At 37.4% G+C, this 23,148-nt stretch overlaps 1 protein-coding gene across 3 annotated transcripts in view; it reads right to left on the reverse strand.

Annotated features, from left to right (window-relative positions):
• The window catches only part of MACROD2 (mono-ADP ribosylhydrolase 2), a 1,930,060-nt gene that overhangs the window by 1,856,679 nt on the left and 50,233 nt on the right, over positions 1-23,148 (reverse strand). For all 3 annotated transcript variants that reach the window (XM_070421435.1, XM_070421436.1, XM_070421434.1), the window contains exon 3: positions 106-213. In XM_070421435.1, the coding sequence (XP_070277536.1) occupies positions 106-213 (108 nt within the window). The remainder of the gene's footprint in view (positions 1-105; positions 214-23,148) is intronic.

Genomic DNA, 23,148 nt, shown 5'->3' on the forward strand with positions numbered 1-23,148 from the left:
AGGAATGATATCCTTTTCTATAATACTAATATTCCTGTTTATAAAAATATATTTTAAATAAGAAATACTGTATAACAAATACATGAAAAAAAATCAACTACTCACCTGCATTGACTATAGCATCTACCTCTAGCAATGTGATGTCACCTCTATAGAGAGAAACTTTTTCACTCAAATTTTTCTTCACCTGTGATGTTTCCTGAGTATTTTCTTCTGTAATAAAAAAGAAATATATATTAATAGTAATATTATTAATCAATTTAATAAATATAATTTTGATACAAAAGCCAATATGAGTCACACTCTAATATATTAGACAAGTGGAAATAAATGTGTAAGTTATCAGGGGTGTGCCTTATTTTCCACATATTGTGTATTCCTAAATACAAATGCAGTATCATGTATATAATAAGCACTCAATACGTGTAGGCATGTTATATTGGTCAACCAAAAAATAAATTTTTATTATTGTTATTAAAATGTCAATTTTGAAATAAAATTATGTAGCACCAGTTTCACAAGGAGATAAGAAAAATATGCACAAACACCAAGACAAAACAAATTTTCACAGTGAATGAGCTTATTTCTACTTTGTTCGGTTACCTAAAAGACATTATTGAAAATAATATTTACTCAGAAAAAAAATTTAGATTCAGCTCTTTGCTACTTCTAACTAACAAGCTATCCCTTAGAATGAAATGGATTAAGTATATTTGAATGTGTAAAACTACTCATTTCTTAAATTATATGAACCTTTGACTCTAGAAGGCACTGCTAGATTTAAAAGAGAAATAGCTCTGTCCTACACACAACAACCAGCAAGGTAGTATAATTAAAAGTAAAAAATTACATTCTAAAACCTGACATTTTAAAATGTTTTAGAGAAATAATATAGTCTGCATTTTCTTTTAAACAAATAGTAATATTAAGACATTAAACAAAGCTCTATGAAATTAAAATACAATAAAATGTTATGCTTTTTAAGATATCTCTCTAAAAACTGATTTATGGACTCCAATTTTTAAAAATATTCATGATTTGTGCAAATCTTTCAATGGGGATGATAATGCTATTAATTCACTATGATTCTCTCAGATGAGCATACAATTTGAGGTATCTGAGTGATTAGAGGTGACAGGTTATGTCACTTGAATTGTCTTTGGGCCCCAATAACCAAAGTAAAAATTGTTTTCAATCAAGTATCAATATATTTATTATTGTTGTTGTTGTTACTATTCCCTATCAGTGGAAGAGATTGGACTTTTTGTGCTCTTACCAAGCTGCCAGTGACTGGCCCAAAGACAAAGACTTTGAGCCAGAAGACCTTGAATTCCACATCCAATCAATTTCGATTCTTACTACTTTTACCAAATTAGAAAGACCTGTTTCCAATTAAAGATGGTTGAAAGACAACAAATACTTGGTGGCTTTGACATAAATTTCTGGATATTTGGACTATTTGAATCTAGACATTTAAAGACCTTTCAGTGAAGACAGGTTCAGAATTCCATCAGGCATTAAATTGAAAAGCATATCACAAATGAAAGTGAAAGGTTAATTGTTTAAACTTGGGTGAAAGAGTTAAGGATTCCTAATCCATCCTCCAGTTGCTTCTTTTTAAGAGAGAGAGAGGAAGGGGAGGGAGGAAGAGAGAGAGACAGAGAGAGAAACATTGACATAGAAACATTGATTTGTTATTCCACTTTTTTATGCATTCATGGGGGAATTTTGTATGTGTCATTGGTGGGGAGCTCTCTGTGTCTCCATCTGCTGTTGCTGGAAGAGGGCTTCTTGGATGTCATGAGAAAACGAATTTTCTGAGATTCATACAGGAGAAGAAAGTATTGTAAAAAGCTTTATTTCTTCGCAATCAAACCCCTTAGTTTCCAAGGTCCTATTTCACTCTGTCCCACCAAAGAAAAAGTCTCATTTTGCTTTCAGCAGAGCTAGGATTAAAGCTATTGTCCAGAGTTTCCATTCCATGTCTTCACAGCCTAATCCAGCATCAGGCTAGCTTAGTTTGTGTTCCTAGCTATAGTCCATCAGTCCATTGCATGTGGGATCCACAGGACCAGATGGTTTTTGAGGGAACATGGGCAGGAGCAAAGCCAGATGAACAGAGGGCCAAGAGCCAAGAGAGAGAGCTCCTTTGTCTGCAGGATTATATATTCCCAAATTTTGGGAGGCTTGCAATGGCCCCATCCCCTCTGGCCAATGATTTCTGTCCCAGGTTAGACAAAGAGGCACCTTCCCTATATCACCCCAACTTTACTGAGCAAGTGTCCAACTTTCCCCTTCCCCAGTGATCTCCAGGGAATGGACTGGTGCTTCCCTAGGGAGTGTGACATTGTAGCTTCCTGGTGAAGCTGCCCAGATGGCCATGTTTATAAAGTCTGGCCTCCCTTTTGTTCCTTTCCAATTACTAATAACTAGCTAATTACAATGGTATCACGCTGACTGGGGATCAAACCCGAGACCTAGGCCTATCAGGATGACATTCTAACCAACTGAACTTCCTGGCCAGGGTTCCTAGTTGCATTTAGTTCTGAAAAGTATTTCTTCACTTTTTTCATGAAGCATATGTATGTAATATTGCATGTAGAGTAATGTGACTTTTAATGTGACAATAAACCATGTATTTCTTTCTGCAAAATTTAAATAATGGTATTGGAAAGTATCGAAGTTTAAACCATTTGTACCACAGTCCAGTTTTCTTAAAAGAAATCTTAATTTCTCACCAGCAAACTTAAAAAAATGGAATATTTTGAGCCTAAATAAAGGTTCAAGCAGTTGAATATATTGAATAAATATACTGCTCTTGCAGGTCAGTCAAGTAAGTTATTCAAACTGATCTTATTAGAATGATCAGCAACGTAAATATTTTTATCTCTCTCTCATGAGCATCTTTTTTCCTCCTAGCCAGACTTATACTTGCTGCCCAATTCATCACATGGTCTATCAAAAAGGCAGAAATGTACTAAAAAACTACAATTAATAATATTAATTATCAGCATTTCCTGATCAACAATAAACCAAAACCAAATGGCATAGTTTTGACCACCAACTATTTTCTGTAACTACAACAATGTAAATTACCTCTAGAGGCCACTTATTTTGTTTGAACAGCAATGCACTTCTTTTTCACACAACTGTGTTCCATCAGCACTGATCCAATCTATATCCTGGGTTTTCATTAATACATAAAACAGAACACTGTCAAGTATCACTCCCTCATGGGCATTCTATATGTGCACAAAGCACCAATTCGCATTTTGTATATTACTGGATTTATCTAACTGCAAGTTGAAATATCTGTCGGTGCGCACTTATGATAGTAATTGTTCTTCCGGATTGTATACTATTGATTATATTTTTTAAAAAACCAGAGAGAGATAGAGAGTAAAATAGTAAAAACAACTTTTATTCAGAAATGGCTGCAATAGAAGAAAAGAGACCTCAGTATAGAACAGAGCTCAATAGCAAACACAGAAAGAACAAATGGGGTTTTATAGCCAAGGAACAAAGTGGGAATCAATGGAAGGAAAATTACTAAGAGGAAACACTGGGGATGGAGGGAAATTGTGGTTAAAAAGACTTAGGGCTCTTACTACAGGCAGGCCAGGGTGATCAGATATAACCTGGGGAATAGGGGCAGAGGTGTGGAATTTTAATTAGATATTGAGGGTGATTAGATATAAAGGGTAGGGAATTTTCTCTAAACTGATTAGGCAGGATTCTTGCTAAAACTGTGCTATGCAAATCTGGCAAGGATGGGGCCAAGTTGAGAAAAGAGCTTAGTGAAACCTCACTAAAGTTTAGTTAGAGAGTCTTTGTCAGTCTCTCCTCTCATTCAAGGAAAAAAGAGACATTCTCCTTTCCTTTGATCAATGTAAGTCCATTTTTCATTAGGTTGTCTTTCGTTCATTAAGGACCAACTGAACCAACAATTGAGACTTGGCAGTAGATGATACTGGCTAGGGTGATGTGAGCAGTCATGCATTTAGTGAGGATAATGTCTATGAAAATAAAAAGAAAAATAAAGATTAATGAATGGAGCTGCCTCTATAAACCCAGATTATGAGTCCAGAGGGCAGACAGTTGAGAAGATTTCTTCATGTTGGGCTAGAACCATATTTTGCCGTTTGAATGTTCTTGGTGATGGCATCAGGTGTTCCAATGAATTTTCTGAAGGGCCCACACAACAGCAAGCAAGAAGATTGACCACACATGATGTGTTATGATGACTTCTTTGAGGTTTATATCAGGTCCTCCAGCTTCTGCTTGCAGGGCTTCAGGACAGGGGCAGTTTTAGTTCTCGGTGATGCCAAAGCAGAAGGAGGGAAGAAAAATTCAAAACATTTCAACAGTTGCAGCCAAATATTGGAGGAAACTAGACTTGACAAAATGTTCAAGACAATAAATAGGGCTTGAATTTGATAAGCCACAGAGGTACACATTAGTTTTCCACTGAAACATAAAAGTGTCTCTAGAATCACCTCCCCATTTTTATTCTTGTTTACAAAATAAGTTGTCTCATTAAGTCTGGCCTGATTATTTATGTAAGTGCAACAAGAATGGTAATTGACCACTTAGCTCCTTTGAGTTTGCTTTCCTGGAACTTTTAATAAAGAATCTCAGGTTAGACTTTTTAAAACTTCTCAAGACTAGGAAACCAAACTTCTCAAGACTAGGAAGCCAAGCCAAGAACTAGAGTCTGCAATACCTATAATTTGGGTGAATTCCTCTATCCTCACATTTCCAAACATATCCTAAAGTTCCTAGGCTTGCCAGAAAGTAACCTGCCTTACTTAGCCACAAGGCTGGGAACCCTATAAACCAAGTACACTGCTGTTATTTCCAAAAGGGCTGTGTAAGCATTAGCTCTATAAAGTCAACCTTAGTTCCTCAAAACTCTCAGATAATATCTGATTCTGTACACCATTCTGAAGTATGACTTTCCAGTTAAAGCCTTGGTTATACAATTCTTTTTATGTTTGAATTTCTTTAAATTTTTATTGTTGGAAGTTTTACATATGTCCCCTTTTTCCTCCCATTGACCCCTTATAGTCCACCCCTGCCTCCCATGCCAGGCCTCCACCACCCTATTGTCTGTGTCAGTGGGTTACGCATATATACATACAAGTTCTTTGGTTGATCTCTTCCCATCCATCCACCCACCCCTCCCTTCCCTCTGAGATTTGACAGTCTGATCCATGCTTCTATGTCTTTGGATCTATTTTGTTCTACAGTTTATTTTGTTCATTAGATTCCACATCTGAGTGAGATCATGTGATACTTATCTTTCTTTGACTGGCTTATTTTGCTTAGCATAGTCTCTCCAGGTCCTTCCATGCTATCTCAAAGGGTAACAGATCTTTCTGCATAGTATTTCATGATGTAAATGTGTCATAGCTTTTTTGTCCACTCATCTACTAATGGATACTTGGGCTGCTTCCAAATATTAGCTATTGTAAATAGTGCTGCTATGAGCATAAAGGTGCATATATTCTTTCTTACTGGTGTTTGGTATTCTTCGAATAAATTCCTAGAAGTGGAATCTCTGGGTAAAATGGCAGTTCCATTTTTAATTTTTGAGGAAACTCCATACTGTTTTCCATAGTGGTTGCACCAGTCTGCATCCCACCAATAGTGTACTATGGTTCTCTTTTCTCCACATCCTTGCCAGCACTTGTCATTTGTTGATTTGTTGATGGTAGCCATTCTGACAGGTGTGAAGTGATTCCTCATTGTTATTTGATTTGCATCTCTTTGATGATAAGTTACTTTGAGCATTTTTTCATGTGTCTCTTGGCGATCTGTGTGTCCTCTTTGGAGAAGTGTCTATTTAGGTCCTTTACTCACTTTTTAAATTGGATTGTTTGTCTTCTTTTGTTAATTTGTATGAATTCTTTATATATTTTGGAAAGTAACTCCTTATGAGATGTATCATTAGCAAATATGTTCTCCCATACAGTGGGATCCCTTTTCATTTTGTTGATGATTTTTTTTGCTGTGTAGAAGCTTTCTATAGTTTGATGTACTCCCATTTGTTTATTTTTTCCTTTGTTTTCCTTGCCCTAGAAAAACATATTGCTATGAGAGATGTCTGAGATTTTGCTGCCTATGTTTTTTTCTGGGATTTTTATGGTGTCATAACTTACATTTAAGTCTTTTATCCATTTTGAGTTTATTTTTTGTGTATGGTGTAAGCTGGTGGTCTAGTTTCATCTTTTTTGCATGTACCTGTCCAATTTTCCCAACACCATTTATTGAAGAGACTGTCATTACTCCATTGCATGCTCTTGTTTCCTTTGTCAAATATTAATTGATTGTATAGCTTGGGTCAATTTTTTGTTTCTCTGTTCTGTTCCATTGGTCTATGTGCCTGTTCTTACACCAATACCATTCATTACAAATCTGGTATTGTGATTTCTCCAACTTTGTTCTTCTTTCTCAAAATTGCTGCAGCTATTAGTGGTCTTTTTTTGGTTCAATATAAAGTTTTAGAATATTTGTTCTAGATCTGTGGAATATGCCAATGTTATTTTAATATGGATTGCATTGAATCCAGTGATTGCTTTGGGTAGTTTGGACATTTAATGATGTCAATTCCTCCCATCTATGAACATGGTATATTCTTCCATTTGTTTGTATCTTCCTCCATTTCTTTTTTTAATGTCCTGTAGTTTTCTGAGTACAAGTCTTTTACCTCCTTGGTTAAGTTTATGATGGTGGCTGGAGGCTTGTCATATATGGCCCTTATTATGTTGAGGTACAACCCCTCTATTCCCACTTTGCTAAAAGTTTTTATCAAAAATGGATGCTGAATTTTGTCAAATGTCTTTTCTTCATTTATTGATATAGATCATATGATTTTTATCCTATACTTAGAATCTTATTTAAAAATCTTTCTCTATTATGCTTCCACTGACTGTCATCCAGAGTGCTGTCTCAGGAGTTCAACTAAACAATGAATCCCCAATCAGTCAAGAGTGATGAGGAAGAGGAGGAAGCAAGATGGCGGCGATATAGGCAGACGCGTCCCAGGTCTTGTCCCGGAGCAAACGGAGTAAGCAGCTGAAACTAATAACACCCACCCCGAATTGGCAAATTTACTCAGCTGGTGAGACGGCTTGCAGCCTGGAAGGGCATACCTCCCCTGGAAAGGTTAAAAACCAGGGATCTGGGCAGGAAAGTTTACCAGACCTGAGCCCAGAGGGTCGGAGGGAGACCGCATGGCAGACAGCCGCGTCTCTTGGGACAGACACAGACCCTGACCAGGGTAAGGAGTTCCGCGGGTTTGCTGGCGCCAGGAGATTTGAGATTTGGATTTTGTGATTGCGGAGAACTGAGACTAAAGGGGGCATCCTGAGGAACTGATCAGACCGTGCAGTGCCCATAAGAGAGGAGCGTTTCCCAGACCATGCAGTGCTGGTAAGAGGAGCGTTTCCCAGACCGGTAAGAGGAGCGTTTCCGCGGCCGGCCGGCGTTTGTCTGTTTCTTTGTTTTCACTGAACCCTGCTCATAGGACAGTTCGGATACAGACACTCACCTGTGCTGAAGAGAGGGTGAAGGTGCAGACGAGGGGAATCTGGGGAGAGGCTGAGGAAAGAGGGGGAGCCGGAGGAGGTGGCAGCGAATTGAGTGCTGAGACCCCCCTGGGCCCAGGACTGGGGCAGCCATTCCTCCAGAGGGTGGAATTCCTCCCCCCAGCCCCCCAGGCAAGGAGCACAGCCACACCCAGATTCCACCCGGTATGAGATAAAGGACTAAAACAAGCTGATTAGTCCCTGGGAGTTACCAGGGTCTGGCCTATAGAGGGATTTTCAGTCCCACCAACAACACAGAGCAGGGTAAGGATTAAAAAAGGATAGAGAAGCTGTATAGCCTCAGAGGCCAACCCAAAAACACTGCCACCCAGAGGTTGAGCCACAAACTGACTCTTAGGGGAATACAAATTAAGGCAGACTGGATCACAAATACGGCCTGCTTTAAAATCAGGACTGTGATTTACAACACGGAGGAACAGTGTAATGCAGGCAACACTCTCCTAAATACCTGGCAGGACCAAGGCGAACCAGGCTGAAGAGTAGAAGAACCGAAAGACCATCACTACTGCAAATTTTTTCTTTTTCTTTTTCTTTTTAATTTTTTCACCTTTTTACTAAGAAACCAATTTTTTTTTCTCTTTTTCTTCTTTTTCCATCACCTGATTTTACCCTTTCAATTACCACATTTTTATTTTTAACCAGTATTATTACTCCTACCATTTTACCATTTTTTAAAGTGCCATTTTATTTTCTCTTTATTTTCTTTTGGGATTAGTGTTCTCCATTCTATTTTCATCGTTCCTTTAGCATTAATTTTCCCTATCTCAATTCCACCTCTTTGCTAAAACCCTCTTCCTTACTTTTCCCCTTTTGGTGTCCTGTTTCTCTTACCCTATTCCTGCTCCAGACCTTCCCAATTCCCTCTTTTTACCCCCTGTCTAATTCCACCCTACTTATATATCCTATTTCCAATCTACTGCTCTAAATCCTTATACACCTATTCTTTATCCTTCTTCACTTTCCAACCATTTTTTTTTCTCTCTTATCTTTCTATTGTTTTCTTGATTGTTGAATATATTGGGCTTTTTTTTTTTTTTTTTTTTTTTTTTTTTTAAATTTGTTTGTTTGTTTTGTTTTGTGTTTTTTCTTCTTTTTTAGGACTGGTTGTGAGGTTGTTTTTCTTTTTCTTTTTCTTTTTCTTTTTTTTTTTTCTGCTGGTTTTTCCCTTCCCTCCCCCACCCCACCCCAGCTATTTTTGTGCTTCTGTTTTCCCTTACCCCTCTGATATTATTGGTGGTTTGTAGTTTGCATTCATCTCCAGGGATCTGTTGCTGGAATTTGTTGAGATTAGTGGCAGTTCTATTGGAGTTTGCTCCTCATACGGGGAGTCTCTTCCCCACTTCTACTTCATTCTCTTTTTTCGCTCTCTTTTTTCCCCCCTCTTTTTTCCCAATTCTATTTTTGCACTCCTTTTTTGTTTGTTTTTTTCTTATTTTTCTTTTCTGTTCTCTCTTTTATCTTCTTCTCTTCTTTCTCCCTTATCCCCTAATTCTCTTAATTCGGTTGGTCACCTTTATTTGGAGTTATTAATATTGTGAATATACTTGTGTTCAGTGCCTGGTACGTTGTGCCTTGCTCTGTTGTATTTTGTGCCTTTAAATCAACGCAGCAGATCCAAGCAACAGCAGCCCCCTGATCACCGCAGCCTCCTGATCACCACAGCCTCCTGATCACCACACCCTCTGTCTGTGGAACAGCAACTGTACGTGAAGCCTCCCCCCACCAGCCAGAAGAGCCAACACAGCTGTGAACAACACCCACCAGAGGAGCTGCTGCCAACTGGAAAGCAGCTGCTACCGCAACCGTCTGAGCAGCAACCACAACCCAAGGAGCCCCTGCCACCCAGGGAGCAGCCACTGAACACCTCAACATCTACATATGTCAGCGAGATCAAACATGGGTAGGCAAAGAAACCCCCAAAGGAAAGAAAAGGAGGACTCGCCAGAAAAGCAGCTAAGTGAGACAGAGATATGCAACATGATGGAAAAAGAATTCAGAATAAGGTTCCTAGAGTACATGCACCACATGTTCAAGAAGCAAGAAGAAACAGATGAAAAACTCAACTACTTATGCAAGAAGCTAGAAGAAACAGATGAAAAAATCAACAACTTAAGTAAGTCCCAAGAAGAAATGAAGAGTGACATAGCTTCAATAAAAAACTCCATTGAAAGTATCAACAGTAGACTGGGAGAAGCGGAGGACCGAATTAGTGAATTAGAAGACAAGGAAGCAAAACACACTCAAACTGTACGGCAAATGGAGAAAAAAATTAAAAGACAGGAGGAGAGCCTAAGGGAGCTTTGGGACAACATGAAACGAAACAACATACGAATAATAGGGGTGCCAGAACAACAGAAAGATGAACATGGATTAGAAAACCTATTCGAAGAAATAATATCAGAAAACTTCCCTGAGGTGGGGAAGAAAAAAGTCACACAAGCCCAGAGAGTCCCAAACAAGGTGAACCCGAAAAGACCCACACCAAGACACATCATAATTACCATGGCAAACGTTCAGGATAAAGAGAGAATCTTACAGGCTGCAAGAGAGAGACGGAAAGTAACATACAAGGGATCTCCCATTAGATTATCAAATGATTTCTCAACAGAAACACATCAGGCCAGAAAAGAATGGACGGAAATCTACAAAGTGATGCAAAGCAAAGGACTGAATCCAAGAATACTCTATCCAGCAAGGCTATCATTCAAAATTGAAGGGGAAATAAGAAGCTTCACAGACAAAAAAGGGCTAAGGGAGTTTATCACCACCAAGCCAGCCATGCAAGAAATGCTAAAGGGACTGGTGTAAAAAGAAGAAATATCAAGCTCAGAAAGAAAACAGCCACACACACACACACAAAAAGAAATGGCTACAAACAAATACCTTTCAATAATAACTTTAAATGTAAATGGACTAAATGCTCCAACCAAAAGACATCGAGTGGCTGAATGGATAAAAAAACATGACCCATACATCTGCTGTCTACAAGAGACCCACCTCATTAGAAGGGACTCACACAGACTGAAAGTGAAGGGATGGAAAAATATCTTTCACGCAAATGGAAAGGAAAAGAAAGCTGGGGTAGCAATACTTATATCTGACAAAGTACATCTCAAAGTGAAGGCCATAACCAGAGATAAGGAAGGCCACTTCATAATACTAAAGGGATCAATACAACAAGAAGATATAACCCTGGTAAACATATATGCACCCAATGCACGAGCACCCACATACATAAGAAAACTTCTGGAAGATATCAGGGGAGAGATCGACAACAATACAATCATAGTAGGGGACTTTAATACACCACTGACATCACTGGATAAATCCGCTAGACAAAAACTCAGCAAAGAAACAGCAATCCTAAATGACTCACTAGATCAGATGGACTTAATTGACATCTTCAGAACACTTCACCCCACAGCTGCGGAATATACATTCCTCTCAGGTGCTCATGGGACATATTCAAAAATAGACCACATATTGGGTCACAAGCAAAGTCTCCACAAATTCAAGAAGATTGAAATCATAAAAAGCTTCTTCGCAGACCACGATGGCATAATGTTAGAAATAAACTACAATAAAAACAACCCAAAATACTCAAACACTTGGAAGCTGAATAGCATGTTATTAAATATTGATTGGGTTACCGATGACATCAAAGAAGAAATTAAAAACATCCTGGACACTAATGACAATGAAAACACAACAATCCAAAACCTCTGGGACACAATGAAAGCAGTCCTGAGAGGGAAGTTTATAGCTCTACAGGCCTATCTCAAAAAACAAGAAAAAATGGTAGTCAATCATCTAACTCTACAACTCAAAGAATTAGAAAGAGAGCAACAAGAAAACCCCAGAGTGAGCAGAAGGAAGGAGATAATAAAGATTAGAGCAGAAATCAATGAAATAGAGACCAAAAAAACAATACAGAAAATCAATGAAACCAAGAGCTGGTTCTTTGAAAGGATAAACAAGATTGACAAACCCCTAGCCAGGCTCACCAAGAAGCAAAGAGAGAGGTCCCAAATAAACCAAATCAGAAATGATAGAGGCGAAATAACAACAGACCCCACAGAAATACAAATGATTGTTAAACAATACTACGAGCAACTCTACTCCAACAAACTGGACAACCTGGAGGAAATGGACAAATTCCTAGAAAAATACAACATTCCAAAACTCAATCAGGAAGAATCTAAAAACCTCAATAGGCCAATAACTATGGAAGAAATTGAAGCAGTCATCAGAAAGCTTCCAGCAAACAAAAGCCCAGGGCCAGACGGCTTCACAGGGGAGTTCTACCAAACATTCAAGGAAGAACTAAAACCTACCCTCCTCAGACTACTACAAAAAATTCAAGAGGAAGGAATGCTTCCAAGCTCATTCTATGAAGCCAGCATCACCCTAATACCAAAACCAGGTAAAGACATCACAATGAAAGAGAATTACAGGCCAATATCCCTCATGAACATAGATGCCAAAATCCTCAACAAAATCTTAGCAAATCGGATCCAGCAGTACATCAGAAGGATCATACACCATGACCAAGTAGGATTCATCCCAGAGATGCAAGGATGGTACAACATCCGTAAATCAATAAATGTGATACATCACATAAACAAATTGAAAGAAAAAAACCACATGGTCATATCAATTGATGCAGAAAAAGCATTCGACAAAATCCAACACCCATTTTTGATAAAAACTCTCAGAAAGGTGGGAATAGAAGGATCATACCTCAACATAATAAAAGCCATATATGACAGGCCCACTGCCAACATCATACTCAATGGACAAAAACTAACACCATTTCCCCTAAGAACAGGAACAAGACAGGGATGCCCACTCTCACCACTCCTGTTCAACATAGTACTGGAAGTATTAGCCATTGCAATTAGGCAAGAAGAAGGAATAAAAGGCATCCAAATTGGAAAAGAGGAAGTAAAACTGTCCTTATTTGCAGATGACATGATATTATACATACAAAACCCTAGAGACTCCATCAAAAAGCTACTAGACTTAATACATGAATTTGGCAATGTAGCAGGATACAAAATTAACCCCAAGAAATCTGAGGCATTTCTATACACCAACAGTGAACTTTCAGAAAGGGAGATCAGAAAAACAATCCCATTTACCATCGCACCAAAAAAATTAAGATACCTAGGAATAAACTTAACTAAAGAGGTTAAAGACCTCTACTCAGAAAACTACAGGACGTTGAAAAAAGAGATAGAGGAAGACATAAACAGATGGAAGAACATACCATGTTCTTGGATTGGTAGAATCAACATCATTAAAATGTCCATACTACCCAAAGCAATCTATACATTCAACGCACTTCCCATTAAAATACCAATGGCCTTCTTCAAAGATCTAGAACGAACTCTCCAAAAATTCATCTGGAATAAAAAAAGACCCCGAATAGCTGCAACGATCCTGAGAAAGAACAAAGTAGGTGGGATCTCAATGCCAGATATCAAGCTGTATTACAAAGCCACTGTTCTCAAAACTGCCTGGTACTGGCACAAGAACAGACATATAGATCAGTGGAATAGAATAGAGAGTCCAGAAATTAGCCCGAACCAATATGCTCAATTAATTTTTGACAAAGGAGGCATGAACATACAATGGAGCCAAGATAGTCTCTTCAATAAATGGTGTTGGGAAAATTGGACAGACATATGCAAGAAAATGAAACTAGACCACCAACTTACACCATACACAAGAATAAACTCAAAATGGATAAAGGACTTAAATGTACGACAGGAAACCATAAAAATTCTAGAAGAATACAAAGGCAACAAAATCTCAGACATATGCCAAAACAATTTCTTCACTGATACAGCTCCTAGGGCAGTTGAAACTAAAGAGAAACTGAACAAATGGGACTACATCAAAATAAAAAGCTTCTGCACAGCAAAAGAAACCATCAACAAAACAACAAGAAAACCCACCTCGTGGGAAAACATATTTGCCAACGTCATATCGGATAAGGGCTTAATCTCCAAAATTTATAGGGAACTCATACAACTTAACAAAAAGAAGATAAACAATCCAATCAAAAAATGGGCAAAGGATCTAAATAGACACCTTTCAAAAGAGGACATTCAGAAAGCCAAGAGACATATGAAAACATGCTCAAAGTCACTAATCATCCGAGAGATGCAAATCAAAACAACAATGAGGTACCATCTCACACCTGTCAGAATGGCCATCATCAACAAATCAACAAACGACAAGTGCTGGAGAGGATGTGGAGAAAAAGGAACACTTGTGCACTGCTGGTGGGAATGCAGACTGGTGCAGCCACTATGGAAGGCAGTATGGAGGTTCCTCAAAAAATTGGAAATGGAACTCCCATTTGACCCTGTGATCCCACTACTAGGAATATATCCCAAGAAACCAGAAACACCTATCAGAAAGGATATATGCACCCAGATGTTCATAGCAGCACAATTCACCATAGCTAAGATCTGGAAACAGCCTAAGTGCCCATCAGTAGATGAATGGATTAGAAAACTGTGGTACATCTACACGATGGAATACTATGCTGCTGTTAAAAAGAAGGAACTCCTACCATTTGCAACATCATGGATGGAACTGGAGAGCATTATGCTAAGTGAAACAAGCCAGTCAATGAAGGAAAAATACCACATGATCTCACTCATTCATGGATAATAAAGACCATTACAAACTTTTGAACAATAATAGATACAGAGGCAGAGCTGCCTCAAACTGATTGTCAAACTGCAGTGGGAAGGCCAGAGAGAGTTGGGGGGCAGGAGGGAGGGGAGTAAGAGATCAACCGAAGGACTTGTATGCATGCATATAAGCATAACTAATGGACATAAGACACTGGGGGGTAAGGGAGGGTAGTGGTTTGTCAAGGGCGGGGGGGGGAAAAAGGATACTTATGTAATACCCTTTGTAATACTTTAAGAGGAAAATAAAAAAAAAAAAATAAAAAAAAAAAAAGAGTGATGAGGAAGACTTCTAAGATTAGATATAGAAGATGATCAGATAGCCAGCATAAAAAATTCTCCCTAAGTTTACTTAACAGAATTCTTACTAAAACTGGGCTATACAGGTCTCACAATGGAAGGGCTTAGAGAAATCTGACTAAAGTGTTATGTGTTTTTTTAATATGTGACATTCAAAAGTGGTATTTAAAAAATAATTATTCCGTTCTACTTTATACTCTGAGCATAACAAATTATTAATTTTGCATTGATTTTATAATTATTTTTAATAGTTTGGCACGTCAGAATAATTGTGAAAGATATGGAGGGAAAAAGATTAGTGGGCATCCTGTCTATCTTACCCATCAGCATAATCTCTCTCATTGTCTATGAGCTATTTTACATTTCCATAAATCGTAGAAAACAAATAATAATGAAAACAATTCTTGTCCACGTAAATGCAAATAAATTATGTTCCCCTTAATGGAACTGATATTGTCCTGTGGGCAATCTACATTTATTTGTAAATTTCATTTCAGAGTTTCTTACTGCCTGTAAATGTTTGGTTCTTTAAATTCTCCTTTGAATCAGAGTTAAATAAAATTGTTATGTGTTCATTTTATATTTGTATGAGTCATAATCTCATCTTTATAAAAGCATTCCCTCTGATAGAAATTTTTTTAGTGTGGTTTATATATTTAACTAATACTTGTATAGCACAAACTATGTGCTAGGTGCTGTTCTAATGCTTACAAATATTAGCTTCTATAATCCTCATAACAAATCTATGTGGTACATATTATTAGTATTCCCTCTATGTAGATAAGGAAGCTGAGGCATACAGAAATCAAGTGGTCTGACCAAGTATTCACAGCAGTTAAGTACAGCCCTGGGATTTGAACCCAGGCAACCCATGCTCTTAACAACAAACTATGCAGGCTCTCATTTACCTATTTTTATTTCAAAGAGTCCAATTCTAAATGAGGTATCCATTGTTTAGGTCCTATCTGCCCTTTAGTTGCATAATGCAATTTCACATCCATAAAAGAATCATTATTTGGTTTGCCTTAGAAAAAAATGTAATTGGTTTATCAGAATGGTTATCATGCTTTGAAAATATTGCAAAGGCCTCAGCAGTTTTCTGCTACTAGTTGACAAAGTTTCCTAACATAACACACACCAGGGATTAGAAGACTATATAATAAAATCAAATCTGCAGATATTAATCATGTATCTTATATGTGCATTTTCTCTTTTTTATGCAAAATCATGAGTCCCAATCCCTCCTCTATTTACACTGGGACTCTATTATTTACATTTATTCTGAGTTCTGGCATTTAAGTTACTATTGTTACTATTTCACTTCTTTTTAAGCATAGATAAGCCACTTCAGAAATACTGATCTATTCTATGAGGTAGAAATACAATACAATGCTATAGTAACAACAAAAGAAAATTCAACCAAACATACATTAACACTCTGGTAACATGAAGATATATAAGGAGAAACAAACTGTTAACTGAATCTTAATTAAGATGAAGTGACCAACACCCACATTGTTTTGAAACCATGACTTTTAAGGCTATAATAATTATTGACAATATAAAAGAATTTTCACAAAAGTAATAAGTATTTCATTTTCTCTCAGGATTCTTTGAATATTATGGTAATAATTAATTAATATAATTACTAATCCTGGTTTGTCTGTATTCAAAAGCTCTTTTCATTTAATGTATTATCATTTGTATAATTTTGTTATTAACAACTGAACTGCATTTGACACTATGCCAGATGTTACATAATTTAAACACACAGCTGCTAAGTACCAGTAGGAAAAAAAACACAAAAAAGCAGTGACCTATTTAATCAATAAGCAGAATTGGAAGGGAGCCCAAACAGAAACATAGATCCCCAAAGAAACTCTTAAAATAGTTTTGGTTTGAACTAAGACCATGGAAATACAGGAAAGGGCATGCACCAGCAAAAATATTCAAGAGGAATATTTAATAAAAGGTTAGGGGTCTCACTGGAGGAGGAAAGATAGGAAATTGCTGAGGTTGACTTCCTGGTTTCTCACTTGGTGGCTATGAGAGGCAATGCATGGAAGAGCCAATTTAGTAGGGAAGATAAGTCCATCTTGGATATCTTAGATTTAAACTTCCTGCAAAATATTTAAGTAAAGGTGCTGTATGTACAAGTCTTGGTGCTCAAAAGAAAGGTTTTCAGGCTAGAAATGCAGATTTGGGAGACATCATCATATGTAATGGCCCTGGCTGAAATCATCATGGGTAGACATGAAATGAAAATGAGCGAAAACAGAACACTGGAGAACACCAACCTTTATAGGTAAAACCAAGAGAAAGAACATGAAAGAGACACGAGGAATAAAGAGACAAGAGAGAAAGCAACAGAGGCCTATGAAGGAGGAAGTTTAATAAACATGTTACCAGCACTGTCAAATGTCACAGACAAGTAATAGAGGACTGAAAACATCTCATTAGATATAACAATTATGTCATCACTGGTGACCTTAGCAATCACAGTTTCAATAAAGCCAAAGTATGGATGTGCCTACAAGTGGACTTAGACCATAATGCCCCAAGAGATGGTGAAGAAATAAAATAAAAAGAATTGACCTCATGGAGTAGAATGTCCAGCTGACCAGAAAATTCCACTGTAAAGTAAGAAATAAAGTTAAATCTTCATTCAACCATGAAATCATTGATAGGTCTCTGTTACAACAGCCCAACCTTTCCTTAACCTGCCATTGAACAAATAGATGTACCAATTTATCTAATCAATTTCTTTGTGAGAGCACTTACATCATTCCCATTTTTGTTAGAAATAACATAATCTGAATATCTTTATTTATATATTAATCTTCTAATTATTTCTTTATTTTCAACTCCTAAAAGAGAATTTCCAAGTCACACACACGCTTTTGATGCAGACTACATGATCACACTGCTTTGTTTGCATATGGGTGAGAGGAAAACAAAAACACACATGGCTTTAGGCTGTGAGAGAAGAGAGAGGAAGTGCTCATATACTTGGTGACTTCAGAAAAAATAAGGTAATGGAGGGAATCCTTTTACAATATGTACCTATGTCACCATGTTGTACACTTGAAATATCTTACAATTTTATTTGTTAATTATACCTCAATAAAGCTGTAAAAAAATACACCAAAAAAAAGATAAGACCTGAAAGGCCATTTGGATTAGAAGTTCCCTGTTTATCCATACACTAGAGTGAGGTCCCCTGGCCTGGCGTACAGGATCGGGCTGAAATTGGCTCTCCAATATCCCCTGAGAGGTCCTGGATTGTGAGAGGGAGCAGGCCAGGCCGAGGGACCCCACCAGTGCACGATTGGGGCTGGGGAGGGACGTGGCAGGTTGGCCAGCCGAGTAGGGACTGCCAGAGGGCTCCAGGGCATGTCCAGCCCTTCCCACTCAGTCCCTATTGGCCAGACCTCAGTAGCAAGCTAACCTACTCGTCGTCTGTCCCCTGGTGGTCAGTGCACATCATAGCGACTGGTCGACTGTCTGCCCCCTGGTGGTCAGTGCACATCATAGCGAGTGGTTGAGTGGCCTCAGCTTATCATTAGCATATTACACTTTGATTGGTTAAATGGACAACTGGACAACCAGAAACTTAGCATATTAGGCTTTTACTATATAGGATGGTTGAGATATTTAGAAATTAGATTTCTTAGATTCTGCAGTCATTACCTCTTCCAGTTAGTTATCCTAAGTCCTCTAACTTCAGTTCAATTTTAAGTCTCCTACCACATATCCAACTAATCTGTAAATATTACCAAGTCTAGCCCTAACCGGTTTAGCTCAGTGGATAGAGCATCGGCCTGCAGACTGAAGGGTCCCGGGTTTGATTCTGGTCAAGGGCATGTACCTTGGTTGCGGGCACATCCCCAGTGGGACATGTGCAGGAGGCAGCTGATCGATGGTTCTCTCTCATCGATGTTTCTAACTCTCTATCCCTCTCCCTTCCTCTCTGTAAAAAAATCAATAAAATATATATTAAAAATATATACATTACCAAGTCTACTCTTAAAATATCCCAAATTAATTTGCTCCTCTTGACACTCACTACAACTTCCCTGGTGTATTAAGTTAAACATTAAAATAAATTGAAATCAAAATATAATATCTCTTGCCCTAATCTATTTTTACCAACCTAATTTTTCACAACTCCCCCATCACTCTGCACTCTAATCACACCAGCCTTTTTAATGCTTTGCTAACATTGTTCTCACTAACCCAAATGCCATTCCCTTTCATCCCCTTGACAAACTCTTACTCCCTGTTAAGAGCTACTATAAATGCCAGGTTTCATGAATTCTTCTCCACTACTCCAAATGACTTTGTCATTTAATACATTATACATTATCGATTACTTTATGATTTTCAGTCTCTGAAATGAGACTGCCAAGGCTAGATTGATGTCTTTTGCACATTTGAGTCCTTCCAGATTCCTAGCACAATGACTGACACACTAGATACTGAATCATTTACTAGAAGGAAAGGAAAACTGAAGGGATAGAATAAAAATAGAAACCTAACACAATGATATTTTCAAAAGCAAGGCTAATCACTTTAAATACTTTAGTGAACAATAACAAGAAAGCTTGTTAAGTTTCTAAGCAAAAATGGTAATGACTTGGATATAATTTAATTTCCTACTTCACAAATCACTAACTTCTAAAACTTCTACTTTTTTATTCTTTAGTCTTCAAGGTAGATTCACAAAATGTGTTCTGAAGAACAAGGCAAAATTTCTTGGCATAGGACTGAAGCCATCTTTTTCACAAGCTTTAAGGTGATTCTTGAGCACATTAAAGTTGGAGAATCACTGCTCTAAATGATTATCTATATATATAAAAGCCTAAATGACCATTATGACCAGTCGATCGGATGACCGACCAGTAGCTATGATACACACTGACCATCAGGGGGCAGATGCTCAATGCAGGAGCTGCCCGTTGGTGGTCAGTGTGCTCCCACAGCCAACCTCCCGTGGCTCTCCAACCTCCTGTGATCGCTCCCTCCAGCCAGCCATCTCCCACGGTCCCTCCCCCTGGTCAGCCGCCCTGATCGGCCTGATTGGGACTGGGCGAGACAGCCCCGATTGGCCCCAATCGCCCCCAATCGCCAGACAGGCCAAGGGACCACACTCGTGCACAAATTCGTGCACCAGGCTCTAATTTTATATATAAAATCATCGACACAATTTTTAAAATAATATTGGAAACCCAACAGACTGTTTGTGATTTTTTTAAATGGGTATTTTTTCTTATTTTATTTTATTAATATATTTTTACTGATTTCAGAGAGGAAGAGAGAGGGAGAGAGAGAAACATCAATGATGGGAGAGAATCACCAATTGGCTGCCTCCTGCACACTCCACCCCATCCCACACTGGGAATCGAGCCTGCAATCTGGTCATGTGCCCTTAACCTGAATCTAACCTGGGACCCTTCAGTCCATAGGCTGAAGCTCTATCCACTGAGCCAAACCGGTTAAACAGACTTTTAAAAACTATGCATAACATTCAGAGAAAGGAAAAGCTATTAGCTTTCTGACTCACAATGTGTTTCTGAGCTTCTCCATGTTGTCAAAAACCTGGAAGGAGATATAACTACTAGCTATTCTTCAGATCCTGGCAATGATAAATTCCATAACTATACACATGATCATTATTTTTGAGGTCATAAATGTTCAAAATTTAAGGAAAATTATGAAATCTGCAATTCTAGAGTACTGAAGGAAATAAATACCCTGAAACTCTGGGTCAGCACCCTCTTAACCTTATCCTTCAGCACAGAAATATAAAATCATATACACATTTGCACAACCATCAACCCATACTGGAATTGTCAGCCCTAGGTTAGTCTTCACTGCTTTTAAATCTTATGTATTTGAAATCATAAACAATATATATTCTTTCATGCCTGGTTTCTTTTGATGAACATTATTTTTTGTGTAATTTTTGTTGTTATATGAGGCTGTAATTTGTGTATTTTCATTGCTCTACTTATTACTGTCCAATATTGGATTGATTATACCATTTTACTGCTGATGAAAATTATTTCCAGATTTTAGCTAACACAAATAATACTGCTGTTTTAAAAAAAAATATTGAAAGTATCACAGATGTCCCTTTTTTCCCCATTGACCTTCCTCCTTCCCATTCTTATCTCCTCCCCAGGTCTTCATCCCACTATTGTCTGTGTCCATGGGTTATGCATATATGTATCTAGGTTCTTTGGTTGATCTCTTCCCCTGCCCCTCCCTCTGAGGATCCTCAGTCTGTTGCATGCTTCCATATCTCTGAATCCATTTTGTCTGTCAGTTTATTTTGTTCATTAGATTCCACATATAAATGAGATCATGTGATACTTGTCTTTTTCTGACTGGCTTATGTCACTTAACATAATACTCTCCAGGTTCCTCCATGCTGTCTCAAAGGGTAAGAGGTCTTTCTCTTTTACACCTGCATAGTATTCCATTGTGTACATGCACCACAGCTTTTTTATCCATTCATCTACTGATGGTCATGTGGGCTGTTTCCAGAACTTAGCTATTGAAAATAGGGGTGCATATATTCTTTCTGATTGGTGTTTCAGGCTTCTTAGTATATATTTCTTGAAATGGGATCACTGGGTCAAATGGCAGTTCCATTTTTTAATTTTTTTAAGGAAACTCCACACTGTTTTCCATAGTGGCTGTACCGATCTGCATTCTTGTACCTAGTACATTCCCAGTAGTGTATTAGGATACTTTTTTTCTCTACATCCTTGCCAGCACTTGTTTGTCAATTTAGTGATGGTAGCCATTCTGGCAGGTGTGAGGTGGTAGCTCACTGTTGTTTTAATTTGCATCTCTCTGATTATTAGTGACATTGAGCATTTTTTCATATGTCTTTTGGCCATTTGTATGTCCTCTTTGAAATAGTATCTATTTAGGTCCTCTGAAAAATAAGAAGCTTGTGCACAGCAAAAGAAACCAACATCAAAATGAAAAGGGAACCCACTGTATGGAAGAATATATTTGCTAATAATATATGAGATAAGGGGTTAATTTCCAACATATAAAGTATTCATACAAATAATACTTCTCTGAACATGACTGTACTTATCTTTTAGTGACTATCTGCCTAAATTCCTATTGAAAGTGCTGGGATATATAGGAACTATGTGTAGGGCAAAAATAGGTTTATAGTTTTGAGTATGCAAAACTCCATTTATTCTTGTATTATTTTCCCTATGAAAAACTGTAAATATACTTTTGCCCCATCCTATATATCTCAGTACAGAGAGCTTTAGTAGATGCTGCCAGAATTCCCAATTTTCCCAATTTATACTCCAGGCAGCAGAGAGTTTCAATGCTATCCACATTCTGACACTTGGAATTGTCAATCTTCTTTAGTATTAGCCGTTCTAGTGAGTATTGCAACAGCATCTCCTTACAGTTTTAATTAGCATTTCCCTGGTAAATAATAAGATGAGCAGTTTTTCATATATTTATTAGCCATCTGAGTATCATCTTTGTGAAATGCCTATTCAAGTCTCTCCCATTTTTCTAATAGGTTGTCTTTTTCACATTGATTTATAGGATTTCTTTACCCAATATGGATACAAACCTTTTGTCAGGTATAGGTACAAGTGTGTTCTCTTGTCCTTTGGTTTACTTTTTATATTTTATCAGTATCTTTGATAATAAAAGTTCTTACCTTGTCCAACTTGTCAACTTAATTTTGTCTAGTTTATGAATCACTCCCTTTATGTTCTTAAGTTTTGTGTCCTATTTAAGAAATATTTTCCTACCTTAAGATAATAAAGATATTATCTAATTTTATCCTCTAGAGGCTTCATTATTTTACTTTTCACACTTAGATCTTCAATCAAATGTGCATGGTGGTAAGTAGAGATCAAGTTTCTTCCTTTCTCCCCTCCCCACCCATTTGAGTATCCAAAGGACCAGCAACATTTTATTTAAAATATTATTTTTAATTGGTGAAAAGTAAAACCACTAAGAAAATATCAATCACAAACTTAATGCATCAAATAACAAAGCAATGAAACATGTTGGAAACAATGAGAAAAATTACAAACATAACAGTAATGCAAACTTTAATGTAATTTTCATAAGAATATGACAACTAAGCAGTCAAAATATAAAAGGTATCTGAATGTATATAATAAATCCAATAAATATACAGAACTGTAAACCCTACTAGGAATTCACCTTCTTTCTTGGTGCCTAGGGAACACTTTAAATATTGATCTCATATTTATCCTGTGAACAAAATAGGAAGTACAAGTGCCTATTCTCTGATCACATTATAATAAAACTAGAAATTAATATTTTAAACACACAGTTCATAATTTTAAAATATCCACCTAAATAACTTAGGTCAAGAAGGAAATCACAGCTATATTTATTCATCACTTAGAAATAACAAAACCAGTGTGTATCAAACCATATTGGACTTGATCAAAGATATGATTAGAAGCAAATTTATAAGTAATTTTCACACAAAAATTAATGGGAGC

This window comes from Myotis yumanensis, unplaced genomic scaffold (assembly GCF_028538775.1).
Source record: "Myotis yumanensis isolate MYYU_CA2020_CCGP unplaced genomic scaffold, mMyoYum1.0.hap1 SCAF_7, whole genome shotgun sequence".
NCBI lineage: Eukaryota > Metazoa > Chordata > Mammalia > Chiroptera > Vespertilionidae > Myotis > Myotis yumanensis.